Source organism: Marmota marmota, unplaced genomic scaffold (genome assembly GCF_001458135.2).
Source record: "Marmota marmota marmota unplaced genomic scaffold, marMar, whole genome shotgun sequence".
NCBI classification, from domain to species: domain Eukaryota; kingdom Metazoa; phylum Chordata; class Mammalia; order Rodentia; family Sciuridae; genus Marmota; species Marmota marmota.
This window is the reverse complement of record NW_026000037.1, coordinates 36,842,045-36,857,354: the sequence shown is the minus strand read 5'-3', so window position 1 is coordinate 36,857,354 and position 15,310 is coordinate 36,842,045. Positions and strand designations below refer to the sequence as shown.

General features: G+C 34.4%; 2 protein-coding genes across 6 annotated transcripts in view; one reads left to right on the top strand and one right to left on the bottom strand.

Annotated features, from left to right (window-relative positions):
- The window catches only part of Orc4 (origin recognition complex subunit 4), a 28,166-nt gene extending 26,548 nt beyond the window's left edge, over positions 1–1,618 (top strand). The window contains exon 10 of the mRNA XM_015479158.2: positions 1,181–1,618. Within this exon, the coding sequence (XP_015334644.1) occupies positions 1,181–1,369 (189 nt within the window). The 3' untranslated portion in view covers positions 1,370–1,618. The remainder of the gene's footprint in view (positions 1–1,180) is intronic.
- A 5,144-nt stretch (positions 1,619–6,762) lies between these two features.
- The window catches only part of Acvr2a (activin A receptor type 2A), a 76,784-nt gene continuing 68,236 nt past the window's right edge, over positions 6,763–15,310 (bottom strand). For all 5 annotated transcript variants that reach the window (XM_048812236.1, XM_048812237.1, XM_048812238.1 and 2 more), the window contains 4 exons: positions 15,196–15,310; positions 11,837–11,975; positions 8,701–8,831; positions 6,763–7,630 (listed from right to left, as the gene is read on the bottom strand). In XM_048812236.1, the coding sequence (XP_048668193.1) occupies positions 7,436–7,630; positions 8,701–8,831; positions 11,837–11,975; positions 15,196–15,310 (580 nt within the window). In that variant the 3' untranslated portion in view covers positions 6,763–7,435. The remainder of the gene's footprint in view (positions 7,631–8,700; positions 8,832–11,836; positions 11,976–15,195) is intronic.

Below are 15,310 nucleotides of genomic sequence, written 5' to 3'. Positions count from 1 at the left end.
GACAAAAATGCAGACTAATGCCATTAAGAAACTTAATGGACAAAATCCTGTTATTTGGTGTTTTTTTAGTTTTCTGCGGACACAACATCTTTGTTTGTATGTGGTGCTGAGGATCGAACCCGGGCCGCACGCATGCCAGGCAAGCGCACTACCGTTTGAGCCACATCCTCAGCCCAATTCAATGATTTTTTAATACCCTAATATCTAAAACATCAAGTTTAGAAGAGACAGTAATATGTGAATATTAGAAGCAAGAAGAAGCAGACAGTGAAGGGCTCTATTAAGGTCAGGAAGATGGGTCTGGGGTTGTGGCTCAGCAGTAGAGTGTTCACCTACCCTGGGTTTGAGCCTCAGCACCACATATAAATAAATAAAAAAATAAAGGTATTGTGTCCAACTACAACTAAAAAATTTTTTGAAAAAAGGGTCAGGAAGATGAACATGGAACAGAACTTGTTGACAGGTTTGACAGTCTCAGTGGCACTCTTCAAAGAATGTCCATGTCTGTACCATTCTGCAGAATCTAAACTAAAGGATCACCTAAATAGTCTTAGTATACTCACAGGAATTTCCTCCCTCCATCTTTATTACAGCTGTGCTTAACTTTTATACAGCAAAGTCTTACAGATAGCAGGAATAAAAAAAAAAAAATGCGAATTTGAGTAACCAGGTAATCAAGTCTTATCATATTCTTACACTTTTATAGAGAAGAAAACTAGAAACCCTTGTTAATTAAAATGCCACAGGAAGGGCCGTGGATGTAGCTCAAGGATAGAGTGGGTACTTAGCATGCATGAGGCCCTGTGTTCAATCTCTAGCACCAAAAAAGATGTACAGAAGGAACTATGATATAGAATGAAGTTAAGAACAAGACCTTGTTGTAAAGACTGAGTTAAAATTTGCCTTGTTTATATCCAACACTTTAGGAACAGATAACTGCACTGACACTGTTTTTACATAATATGAAGTTTTTATAGGATTGATAAAAGCTTTGTTTTTTGTTAATCCTTTGATTCCTATTGTGCTGGGGTTTTTTGTTGTTGTTGTTGTTGGGCTTTTTTTTTTTTTTTTTTTTTTTTTTTTTGGCACTCAATTCCATGACCCACTAAACCCTATTTTCTGGGCTAACTTTGCTACTTTTTTCCCTTGTTCAACCTCAACTATTTGTTTCATCTTTCAGGCATTTGAACACTTACAACAATTAGAATTAATAAAGCCTATGGAAAGAACTTCAGTAAATTCACAGAGAGAGTACCAGCTGATGAAACTGCTTTTGGATAATACTCAAATTATGAATGCTCTGCAGAAATACCCCAATTGTCCTACAGATGTTAGGCAGTGGGCAACATCCTCATTAAGCTGGTTATGAACATGGCTTTCAGTATTTCAGGCATACATACATCTCCAAAGAACTAAAAGCTGTTGTCCTTTTAACAAGAAATGTTATTATATTCCTTTATACTTATAAAAATTTTTGTATTTATGAACTGTTGAACGTGTGATGTCTTAGCTCTGTGTCTTGCCTTTGAATCATGAGTATTTTTGTCATTTGTAATTCCAGTGATCAATTTAGATTGTCCTATAAGCAGTTCAAAAGAATAAAATGTGACTGCTCTAAGGATTGAATCAGGTGGTTATTTAACACTTGTTAAGCGTCTGTGTGGTCCATTTGAAGAGTTCATTCCTGCCAAGCAGCCTGATATTTTTACAAATCTTAAAAATCAGTAAAGAAACATAAGAATTGATGTGAATAAGTCGCCTTTTGGTTCCAGTAGTGGTATTGCATATTTTTTAAAATTTCTGTACATGTGTAAATTTTGGATTCTATCCAGACCTCAGTTCCTCTACTTCAGGAAATTGACAAGGTTAGCCAGAGGGTGGTTCACTTGGAAGAAAAAGGCCAAGGAACTTGACTATTTCTTTGCTCAACTTCTAAAAATGTGGTACTCTGACCATCTACATCAGAATCCCTTGTAGGATTTTTTTTAGATGTGCATTCTTGGATGTGCCATAGTCAAAGAGGATCAGAATTTGCCTGTTGAACAATTATTGTCAGAGATTCCTGGAAAATTTTTCTTACAGATATTGGACAGTGTTGGACAGCATTAGCTGAATATTTATTTCAAAAAGTAAGAATGTCAGTTAAAGGATTGCCTTATAGATTCAAGAATCCAGGAACTAACACAGATTTATGCTTAAAATGAAATGTAATAAGCACTGAAGAAGTAATAGTAACTTCCTTTGTTCATAAAGTATTTGCTTACATATCATGTCATGGGAAAATGTTTATAAGACATTCCCTATTCTTGTGCAATGTATAACCATTTAACTGTCAGAAGCCCTATGAGATTTAGGTACTGTTATTTACAGATAAGGAAAGTCACAGAATAGTGGCAGTGTCCAGAATCATACAGGTTGGGAATGACCAACAGACCCTCCTGGAGTTCAACTCAGGTTGATTTGACACCAGAGCCCATGTTACAGTGGGTTCCTTAACCAGTTGTTAAAAGTATGCTCTAATGAACAATTCCCCTGGGTTTTAGGAAGTCTCAAGAGTGGAGTATATAATTTTTGTGGATAAAAGTTAGCACTTCCAATAGTTACAACCTATTCTTTTGCACACTTTCCTTCCCTCCAAAAAATTAAGCCCTTTAAATATTCAGATTTCTCATTTACTTTTCAGCAATGTCTCATTAAGACTAAGGCATGCATACTGGTTCTGTGCCATAGTACATGAATTTCTAGCTCATTTGCCAAAATACTTAAAACAGTAGCATTACTATTATTACTAGAGGGAAGAATTTTAAGCTTTATTTTTCCCTTTGAAAATTTTTCTGAACTATGTGAAGAAAGTATTGTCCACCTTAAAGAGTGAGCCTAATGAAATGATGTGAGCATTCCTAATTTTTATTAGGTTTTCATGCCACTTGAAAGCTGAGAGACCTCATGTGCTTTCCTGGCTGTGTAAAAAGTATAGAAGATCCATCAACAACAAGGTACATAGAGTTAAAAACTAAGAGGCAATAAGTGATTGTAGTAAAATATGACAGTTAAAAGCAAATGGCAGGGGGACTAGCAGAAATATTATACAAGTGATATGGCTACATCTCAAAGGCATTTTTGTGGGGAAACTTGATTTCATAAACTGGTTAACTACATAAGTGAAACAAAAACCAAATCTGAAAAGCTCTAGGAAAAAAAAAAAAACTTTTAAAAAACAATGTAAAACTTAGAAGCATAGCTTAAAGATGCCTATATTATTTCTTAGGAGGAATTATAGCAAAAACAAAACTCAAAACTTCCCTCTATCATCAGATTGAAAAGCAAATGAAGAGTTTTATTTCAGAGCAATATTAACTTATTATATTCCTTCCCAAGTGGCCCACCAAAAAACCTTGTTCAAAGACCTGATTCAACCTGGGTTAGTAAGAAATTAAAACCCATGTTATCTAAATTTTTATTGTAATGCCATTTGTGTCAAAAGAATAATATCGGGTTCCTGAAGATTCCGTTTTTTGGAAGAGCATGCTTTGGAAAGTTCAGTCTTTTAAGAGAATTCACGCACATCCCACCATGGTTTGCATTTTCATTTGGTTTAGAAGGCACTGCAGTTTCTGTCAAACCACCATTACCTAAGTGCTGCCCTTTCCTTCCTTTTTATCCTAAAAAAAACTGAATCTGTTGGAATGAACAGTTATACAATGCCAACAGGCCTCTGGCTGCCTAATGCTGGCAGGTCCACCATATATACTTGGGTGCAAATACAGTCTGTTTAGATAAAGGAGGAGAATGCTACAAACCTCCTTTCACCACTATCCCCATTCTTGCAATTCTTAAGGCGGAAGCCTCACAATAAATTACAAAGCTACCGTTCCCCTCTTTAAGAACATAGCTAAAGAAAAACTGCATATGCAAATCATACCATATTCACTTTTTTATTTAACTTGGGGATTGAATGGGGATAGCATACATTTTATTTTTACAATATTTAACAATCACTTAACCAAGATGGGGTTTTACTGGGGGAGGAGGGTTTGCGTGTGTGTTGTTTTTAACTTTCTGTTAAATAAATACTTGCAGAAAAAAATAGCAAGTATGTGCCCAAAACACTGACAAGAAATACAGAGTAAAGCTAAAATAATTGCTCACCAATATTTTGAGAGGTAACAAATAGGGCTATGGGTTGAGACTGCATAAAAAACGTACTGCTGGTTGAATATCTGAGGTAAATGATGTTCAATCAAGATGCTACTTGTATCATTTTGCCCAAAAATTTTAAATTATTTTATGCACATTATACCAAATGTTCCTAAAAAGTAATTTTTCAAAAAGTAAAAAAGACAAACTGGAAAATATCTATGATGAAGCATTTTTTAAAAAACAGTAATCAGTTTATTCCACTAAACTACCATCTGACCAGTTTTTCCCAACCATCTACATTTTACTTAAATGTAGTTGTTGGTCAGGGGCAAGGAAAGGGGCAAAAGAGAGAGTCTTTAATTTCGTGATTATGATTCTATTCCTAAATTCCAAAGGTGTTGGTGTTTTTCCTGATTGTATTTTCAAAAGGTCACCATGAAAGATAGTGCAAGGTCATGGGACCAACACTTGTGAGGCACAGTCTCTTTTCTGGAATTCACAAGGTACCTGTAATAAAAACATCCAAACAAGAATCACACATCACATGCTAAAAACTTCCTAGCATCTAAAATACATACAAGATCTCTGCAGGGCATAGACTTCAAATAAAGCCAAACACTGGTTAATCCATCAGTCCTATGGCAGTTAATAAAGGATTTTTTACAAGGGAAATCTGGGTAAGGTGAAAAGTGAGTGAGAGCAGCACTTCTGATAGGTATCAGAAAGGCAAAGAACAAGACATCATGAGGAGCACCATACACACGAGGAAAAGTTATTGGAGTGTGGGGGGGGTCTTAGTTTACTTCCAAATAAATCACCATTTTTTTCATCCTTTGATCTTTTTTCCAGTATCCCTAGCTTAAATTTTAACTTGCCCCCTCTACACTGATTATAAACCAATGCCCTGCAAAAAGAAAGTTTTAGTAAGATTACGTATCAGGACAAGCAGTCACTGGAACATTCTTTCTTTACTGCTTATAAAAAGATTTTCTAAATATATATTTTCAGAAGGATACAAGTTTTAAAATTGGTTAGACTTAAGTACAATACCCAGAATTTGTTTAAAAAAAAATGTAACATGAAGACAAAATGTTTTATATTGTGAATAACTGGTCTTATAAAATTTATCTCTAGTATTCTCATAAGCCAAACATTCATATTATCCCTTTTTTTAAAGTTTTAAAAGGGTTAAATGCTTACAACAGGTAGAAGTCTGTCTTTAAATTAACTCTTTTCTTGATTGCACATTTTCCATATTTTCCCCTTGTTTAGTTTCCAGATGGAAGAAAACCCAAGTCAAGAAGTTGAGAGGGGCCAAGTACTTTTTGAAATGGTAAACACTGAAATGGGAATTCTTAGGAATACAGTGAAACCTTGGGTACACACACGATATAAAAACATAAACAGATCTGTATGGGATGTGACACACAGACAAGAATGCTATTACTCTCCTTTTCCTCCCTGTTTAGAGTCTGTTGGCCTATGTTTTGTGTATAAATAATAATTTATTCTTCCCAGAGATTAAGTGCATTTTACATGTAAAATGTAGTGTACTGTGTGGTTAAATAACCATTTGAAGATAATGTATTCACAGTAAGCTCCTGATAGTGACATGTAAAAAAATCTGTTTTTAAAGTTTATGTATGGATTTCAAAATGATCTGACAAAAAGTATAGCATAATCCTGGCTATTTCTTGGCTAGTAATCTAGAAATTCAGGAAATTAATGTTTTATTTTGGCCTATATAAGTAAGTTTCAAGAAGCATCCAATTATACTCCAATGCAGTATTGTTTGAAAAAGAACTTTGGCACCTACCTACCATCAATTCCATTTTCTTAGCAAGGATAAGGCATGAACTATCCTAAATTAATATCCAAGTTAGTTGTAAAAGCAATTTGGGAGAGAAGGCTAAGCTATGTTACCTACATCAACACTGGTTACCTCTAAATGTCATTGCATATTTTTAAGTTATAACTTTGTTATCCCTGATTGGTTTTAAAGCAGTAACATCTGAAATCTGTGCTTAAAGTTAATTAATATCTCTGTCCTAAGATAATTCTTTACATATCACAGACGTCAAATATTACTCTGACAAGATGGCACCAAGCAGAAGTGATAAAAGTTACAAGTCTCAAAGCAGAGAGTGAGGAATTCTGGGTAATGACACTTCCTGAGGTGGTCCTAAGACAGTGATAAAGAATATCCCACACACTGTTTTGGTGAAAAGAAAAACACTACAGTTTTACATATATAAATAGGAAAAAACAAAAGACTTTTAAAAGATAAAAAGAGCTTTCCAGTGTCATAGCTCATTTAAAAAAATTTAAATCATGCTTTAAATTTTTCAAATACTCATTCCCCAAACACAGCACACCTTTAAAAAAAAAAATACTTAGGTACGAATGCAATATTTTGGGATATGGATATAAGATGAAGCTTTAAAATACGGTAAGGGGGAAATGACACCATTTTTTTCATTTCAAAAAACACTTTTCCCTAAGTTACAAGCCAGCACAAGAAAAGCTAAAACACTGTTTTACGAATGGCCACTTACTATTGGCACTAAGCACAGCTTACTTTTTTTTTTTTCTTAAATAACACAGTGAATTTGTGATACCTTGTTACAAAACATGGATCGATTTATTATTCAAATTTGTTAGTGTTTTCAATTTTATAATTTAGCAACCGTGGAACTGAGGTATACCTTGTTGAGAGGGAGGTTAAAGTAATGCTTGGAAGCCTCTTTACTGTACCCCACTTTGATGACTTTGTTTATGTACACAGAACAGCAGCACACTAAACATTCACAAGCTGTGTCATATTGGCATTACAATAGTCATTTATAGAAACAACAACAGCAAATGCAATAAAAACAAGTTACCCTTTTTAAAATCTGAAATGAAAAGTTTTTGATTTAAAAAAAATAGCAGTAGTTCATTTAAGGAATTAGTGTCTTCTGACAGACATTAAGAAATCTGATGTCAGTTTTCAACACTTGATTAGCCAGATCCAAAAGATCCTTGATTTGGAGAGGGCCACATTCTTCATGTACATTTTCTCAAAAGTTTCTTTATAAAGTTTGCAATTTTTCTCTTAGCCTCATGTCCTTCACGTCTGTGCTGCAGGCAATGCAGTAGTCTCCCAGAGCCACATTTTTCAACAAGGGGCTGCTTTCTTATATTTCCAGGAGGCATCCTACTCATTTCACACAGAAAATAAAACTGTAAGCAGTTTGTTAGCTTAGCAGCTCCAGTTCAGAGTCCCATTGCTCAGTGTGTACAGATGATGCAACCATCATAGACTAGATTCTTTGGGAGGAAAGTCAACATTTGTCACCATCGTGACCACTGTTACAATGTCCTCTGTAGTAATGATATTTGTGAGTCTCTGCATCTGGGTAATTCTTTCACCTACACATCCTGCTGATAACCTGGCTTCTGCATCATGATCCCAACATTCTTCTATCGTTTCACAGAGCATCGCCATTCCCTAAGAGGAGAAAAACATGGTCAAACACCACAACAATTGTTTCTATTAGAAATTACAGTAAAATTTTCATAAACTGTTTTTTGTAGGCCAAGGAAGTTTCAAGATTACCAAAGTATCATATTATTTAACATTCGTTTTTTTACTGATGATATGCAAGTCCATGAAAGAGAAGCACAAAGAAGAAAATATTTAAGTACTGGACACTACTACAACAGGAATATTTTTTAATTCCAAAAATTCCTATCCATTTTTCATAAACAGGATCATTTCAATGCAACCTTGAACTACACTCAAAAGCAAGGGTAATGGAGGTTATACTATTTTTCATCTTTTTCTTAGCTAATATCAGCATTTCCATCTTGAAATTTAATACAAAATTAGAAGGTGATCCTTCAGGATCTCTACCTGGCTTTATCCACATTTCTAATTATACTTGGACCAAAATAATCAAAGCAATAATATACTGTACCATCCTCTGCCTAATCTATAATTTTTTTAATGACAGATGAGTTTATTTCTTTTTCAAAATATTTTTATTTTATTTACTTATTTTTATATGTGCTGAGGATCGAACCCAGTGCCTCATGCATGCAAGGCAAGCACTCTACCACTGAGCTATAATCCCAGCCTCCTAATCTATAATTTTAAAGCATTCTTATGAACTTCAAAATCTAAGCCTAAATCAAAAGGCTTTTGAAAAAACTCCCATAGTGATTTTATGGATTGATGTTGTTCAATACATTTAAAAATGGCATCATATGAAAGGTAGTGATCAACAAAGTTACTTAGCTGTCCACAGGCCCAGAATCAGTCATTCTTTTTTTAAAGAAGGTTTCCAAATAGAAGATACATGCACAAAATTATAGAGATGAGCCTTGTAAGGTTCTATGACTTTACCATCTCCCTGGTTAGTACACAAAGCCCTGATAAAGTGCCTTTTGCACTGTAGTATGGAATATCCTGTGTGAAGATCACCTTCCCAGAAAGTCCTCCAAGAAATGTGCAGAGAATAAATCATGCCTCTGAAAAATGTTTTATTCAAATTTCAAATGAAAAGCTGAGTAACTTACAGCATGTTTTTGCCAATAATCTCTTAAAACAGGCCTCTTTTTTTTATGTACAACAACTTCCTGCATATCTTCAAGAGATGGATGCTGGCCAATTTCCTCCTCAAATGGCAACATGTACTCATCTACAGGTCCTGAAATGTAAGACCAAAAAACAGTGGTGGTCATTTTAATTAAAATCTTCCTGACTTCCAAACTGGTATAAACTTTCTAAAATATATTCTGAATCACCTTCTCCAAATTCCACCTGCTGTAATGACAGTAAGAGCAAGAGAGCAACTATACTTACACTCTTCTTTAAGAGACCCACTCCTTCTTGCAATTCAGAGTGAAAGGTTAGCAGTGATGTTTCCACCTCTGAAGATTTTCGGTTAAATGTGTTATAACCACCTTTATTCTGTGGCATACTCAACCCCCACTACATGTCCCCTATGAGGAACTAAAACACGTCAAAGTCACACCTCTTCTCTACCTTTCCTCACAGTAACTTTAATATTTTTTAATAACTTTAATATTTTAATATTCATTTTATGTTTAATTTTTTAAGTCACAACTATCTCCAACCAGGGTTCCCAACAAGTCAATGTACCTTCACAGATAAAATGTATTCAACAATAATTCTTTCTTTTACCTACTCATATAAGAGTTAATAATAACTAATATAAGAGTTAATAATAACTAAGATTCAATGAGCAGCTATCCTGACCAGAAACTTGTATTACATACATAATTTATCACCATTTTGCCTTCACAAGGTGAAGGAGCACTATCTGTATTTTGCAGATAGGAAGTTCAGAAATTTTTATGTAAATTTGCACAAAGGCACACAGCTATCCCATGGAATTTGAATTCATCTAAGTCTGCTTTTTTATCACTACATTAGCTCCTCTTGACAATCAATACTGAGCTATTTCATTTGCCAGACAGATACAAGTCTTGTGCAGTCTAAAAAGCACAATTACTGCTGGGCAGATATAATGAATCACCAAGAAGTCATTAGGTCTCTGCAAACAAGAATCTTTGATGCCTGGACAGTTGGTCTCTGCTTGAACACCTCCAGTGACAGTACTGATATTCTAAGGTATGTCTGTTCAACCTTGCATCTACAGGTCAGCACCACTGGCCTTAGGTGATGCCTTTTCAGAAATGTGGATGCTCTGGCCTCAACCCAGACCACTGAGTCAGAATCTCAATTTTAACAAGATTTCCAGGAGTCTGGTATGCATATTTATATGTGGAAAAAAATCACCAAATTTAACCATCAACAACTAGTCACCAACAAATTTAAAAGCACCCACACTGTCCCTTTGGCCCCAATTTCTGACTTATTAAGAGTCAGAAGTACCTGATTCTAATTGTGTCCTTGCACATATGAAGCATTTAAGAATAGAAGGCATTTATCCTTTTCTTTTTCCATAAAATACTCCCTGATGACTCTTCTTCACCACCAATTTCTCCTATGAACTACCATAACACTGCCTTGTGTTATGGTAGTTACATTCATCTCAAAACATTTACTGAATGTCTAGTACCAGGCACTGGGCTAGATAATTCACTTACTTTAGAGTTAATTGTCCAGAATGTTTTTTATCATCTTAACTGTATATTACTTGAAGACTGGGCTTTATGTCCCCCATGACACCCAATCCAATGGTTTACTATGAAAAATTCATATTAAAGTTCTTATAAAATGTATTTTCCTATGACATCTTTCCTTGACCTACTTCCATTTCCATAAATGCATGTAATAATTGTAATACTACTTCTACTTTTGAGTCAAAACAAACAGCTTATGTGTTTTCTTATACACTTAAAAGCTAAAAGTTATTCTCAAGTTGCTTCAACCTTTCTTAGGTTCTGGACCCACCCCAATCCTAAAGAAATAGATCTGTCCATTTCTGAACAGATTTCTAAACAGCTCAGTTGATCTACTAAAACTCAAAGTATCTTGTGGTCTACCCCTATATGTTACAAAACTTTTCAAAATATCACATAAGAATGTTGTCAAGCACCAACCAGAGCTAGCTGGTTTAAAGGGAACTTTTCAGTTCCTTTTAAAAGTGTAGTCCCCTAAATCAAATTTCACATTTCAGAGGAAGTTTGTTGTATACCAAGAGCCTTTAATAATATTTAGAAAGTAAAATATTCTTAACTGGTTATACCTTTTGAAATATTCAACATATTTTTTCTATGGTTTTTGACACCTGGAAGAAGTTTTTAGGTAATTAAAAGAAAAAAAGATCAAGCTCATTTAAATTTGTTTAGAAGTTTAACAGGAAGTTTGTCTTACCCAAAAAAAGTACTACCACATATTTGAGACAGAGTACAGACCTTATGAAGGAGCACTAAAGATCAAATATGTAGAACTTTATAGTTTTTACATTACAAATATGGTATGCAGATTTATAACCAATGAATAAATACCCAATGCTTATAAGATTTAAAGAAGAACTTTTCAATAACAAGAACAAAGAATAAGAAACCCTTTAGAGCCACCCTGCTGTGGTAGAGAATATGACTAATGTCTATGTCAGGTCAAACCTTCAAAGTTTTAGGGGGCAGAATTTTATCTGTGGTACATGTGAAAGCATGATCACAGTTCTGTCTTAGAGGATAAAACTAAAATTTAATATGGTTAACGATATGCTGGCATTTCCTGAGTGCTAAACAGACTCAGCCTCAGAGTCTTGAAAGGCAGTCAGAAGGCCCCTCCCACTTTATATACATATCCTCTTACCAAAATAGTTGACTTGAGAACCAGACAAGCAGGACCTACATGACCTAGCTGAAGTAGCAGCTCTTTCTTTACAACTGGATCAGAATCACAAATATGTTTCATCAATTACCTTGAAACAATTTCCTCACCTGTAAAATTGTGATAATAACTACCTCCAAAGTTGTTTTAGGAAATAAGCTAAAAGTATATGAAGTATCCAACAAAACATCTAGCAACAGTAAGGAAGCAAACACTGACCAGTTCCCTTCTCCCTGTCCCATCCTTTCTGCTTCCCTGCCTCCTGAATTCTCTACCATCTCTTGGTTATTAAAACAGAAATGTACTTTATTACCTTTGAATGTAACCATCCACTTCAAAAATGTGGCATATGTACTTTTTAAAACAAAATACTTTTTCCCTTACCATCTGCAGCAGTACAGCGAGAAGCCAGTTCCCACAGGACTAATCCCATGGCGTACATATCTATCCTCAAAAATGCATCCCTTTGGAAGTTTATAGCACCTTCTAATACCTCTGGAGCCATATACCTTCGGGTACCAACCTGAAAAATATTTTGAAAACAAACAGTACTCATTCATTAACTTTATGAACTAACATTTTACATTTTTTTAAGAATCAAAACCACATATGGTCTATTATCAGGGTAAAGCAACTAAATTATGAACACCAAATTATAGCATATATACATAGTAAGATCATGTGTGAGTATACCTAAAAAAAAAATACATCAACAGATGTTATTCTGGTAAAGATTTAGAATTTTTCCCTTTCTAGAAGTAATCACAAGGTATTGAACAATGAACAACAATGGGAGAAGGATGGAACAGAGAAAGCTGCATAGTTTTCAACTGTACCTTTGCAAATTATTTGAAAAGTATCTTTAAGAAACCCTTTTTTTTTTGAGGGCTTCAATGACAGATATTATAAAATGTTTTAAAAATAGTTAACCAAGCATGTGCCCAACAACTTGGTATTTCTTAGTGCTATCACTATGGTTACTAAGCTAGTACAGCTAGCTCTATTTGGTGCTTGACAACATTCTTATGTGATATTTTAAAAAGTTTTGTGACATATAAGGTAGACCACAATATACTTGAGTACTGAGCAGCTGAGCTATTGCTATTTTCAAAAAGCTCCATCCTTAGGTGACTGTGACTCCTATTCCACACTAGAAGTTGGGGAGTTACATGCAATAACACACACAAAAAACACACACAGCACAGATGTTAAAAATAAATAAATAAATAAGGACAGATCACTAAACTCTGAAGTTTTGAATATTCAATTTATTTAATAAGGAGAACACTTTAAAGAAAGAAAAGGTAGCTTTTAATTTTTTTCCTCTTCTGAATAACTATACTACAAATTAACACCTCCCAAAAGCCTACTTTAAAAAAAAAAATTATTGGTGCAGTATAACTATATATATCAGTGGGATTCACTATTACATCTTCATACATATGCACACATAATAAATTTCATTCCCCAATACCTCCCCTTTCCCTCTCCTCCTCCCTCCCCTGCTCCCCTTTCTCCATCCTGTAGTCTCCTTTCTATTTTCATGAGATCCTCCCCAACTTTCTTTTTTTTTTTTTCCTCTCTAGCTTCCACATATGAGAAAAAAAAAACACATTTCTGAGTTTGGCTTATTTTGCTTAACATTATGTTCTCAAGTTCTATCCATTTTCCTGAAAATGACGTAATTCCATTCTTTATAGCTAACTAAAACTCTATTGTATGTGTATGTGTGTGTGTATGCCACATGTTCTTTATATGTTCATCTGCTGACGGGTACATAGGCTGGTTCTATAATTTGGCTATTGAGAATTGTACTGCTATAAACATAAGTATGCATAGATAACTATAGTATTTAATTCTCTTAGACAAATACTTGAGAAGTGGTATTGTTAGGTCATATGGTGGTTCCATTTCTAGTTTTTGAGAAACCTCCATAGAGATTTCCATAGTGGCTGCACTAATCCTACCAACAGTGTATAAGGGCTCCTCATACCTCCACATCCTTGCCAGCATTTATTAATATCTGTATTCTTGACGACTGCTATTCTAACTGCAGGGAGATGAAATCTCAATATAGTTTTTATTTACATTTCTCCCACTGCTAAAGACATTGAATCTTTATTCACATATTTCTTGGCCATTTGTATTTCTTATTTTGAGAAGTGAATATTTAGTTCATTTGCTCATTTATTGATTGGGTTGTAGGGGTTTTTTGAGGGAGGAGAAGTATTTTGAGTTCTTTATGTATTCTGGATATTAATCCTCTTTTTAAAAAGTTGCTGGCAAAGATTTTCTCCCATTCTGTCCTCCTTTTTTCTCTTAAAGATAAATGTATGCCATCTGAAGTTCTCTTTTGTTATAAGATCGTGGCTTATCTAAATTTTTAGCCTAAAATATTCTCTTTTATAAATTGATAATAGATGAAAATTTGTATTTTTCCCCAGGGTTCTTTCTTTGCAATATATAAAATTTACAATAACATGCAAGTACCTTCAAATAGTGTTTCAATTTTCTGGTACATAAACTCTAAAGTCAAGGATCAACTGGTATAAGTAATTGGTTATTTTTATCTAACCATATGACCCAACTGCAAAGGAATTAAAAGATGACATCAGTGAGTCCCCCCAGTTTTTCCTCAGAAAAAATGCCAGAGGGGCTTATGAGGTACCAAGGATGAAACTTTCCAAAAGTTCATCTTATGACAGTGAGTCATAAGAAGTACAGAAGTACAGAGGTTTGTCCCCAGGCTTTCTACATAACATCCATCTTGGTAGTATTTGCCACAAAAGTGTCTCCATTTCTAAAGAGATTTGGTGTCAACTTCTGTAGAGTTCTGTGACTGCTGACCATTGCCCTAAATTTTTTAATTGTTAGTCAACATTGGCAAAATTTGAGTGCCATGACTGTTTACAACTATGTTCTTAGAAACTTGAGGATATGCTGAAAAAAATAAAGCTCATAAATAGCTGACCAAATAATTGTATAACAAAATTTAACACCAAAGCCAATGAATCATCTGCTTCATAGGAAATGTCACCTATCAGGTTAGACTGGTTTTCTTGAAAAAAGGTTATCTTATAGGAGTGAAAACATCTTTCCTAGCCTCATAGCTTCTGAGAATAAAATGTACAGACAATCTTTTCTCTTTGGCCTTTCTATAAGGTTTCCACTGCCAAGTTCTTGTTGTATAGACTTTAACTAATTAGGTACCTCACTTAGGCCTATACAAGGGCTTTGTATTCTGGAGAGAATTCACAGAAAGTAGATTAAGGAGTGAATGAAACAATAAAGAAAAGCAAGAAACAAAAAATAAAGCAAGAAATTGTTGGATACAAAAATGGGAAGGGGATCTTAATACACTGAAGCAAGAATAATGGCTGATTTTTCTTCTATACCACAAGACGGTGAAAGAATAAAAGAATTAAAAAACTACTGAGTTAATAAGAAGATATCCCTAAGAATGTGGTCCATCAAAAAAGTGGGTTCTTCCGTGATCCACTTTTTTTAAAAAAATCCTGTAACATCTAGGAGTTATCTTATGAAGTAGTACTCTAAACCACCTGAGTCCTCCACCACAATATGAAAATGACATTTTCCTCAGAAAATGTAACATATAACTTTTGATTAGATGCTAATTTAATCTCCACAACAATTTATACCAATTCAATCTTGACATGCCAGTCTAAGAAAATATGAGACATATTTATTTTTTGTTACATGTTATAATTACCACCCTTCCTTACCTGTCCATGGGTGTCACCTGCAGACTTGCCAGCCTCAAATTTTAATGCCAACCCAAAGTCAGCAATGCAAGCCGTCAGATTGTTTTTCAACAGCACATTTTTACTTTTGATGTCC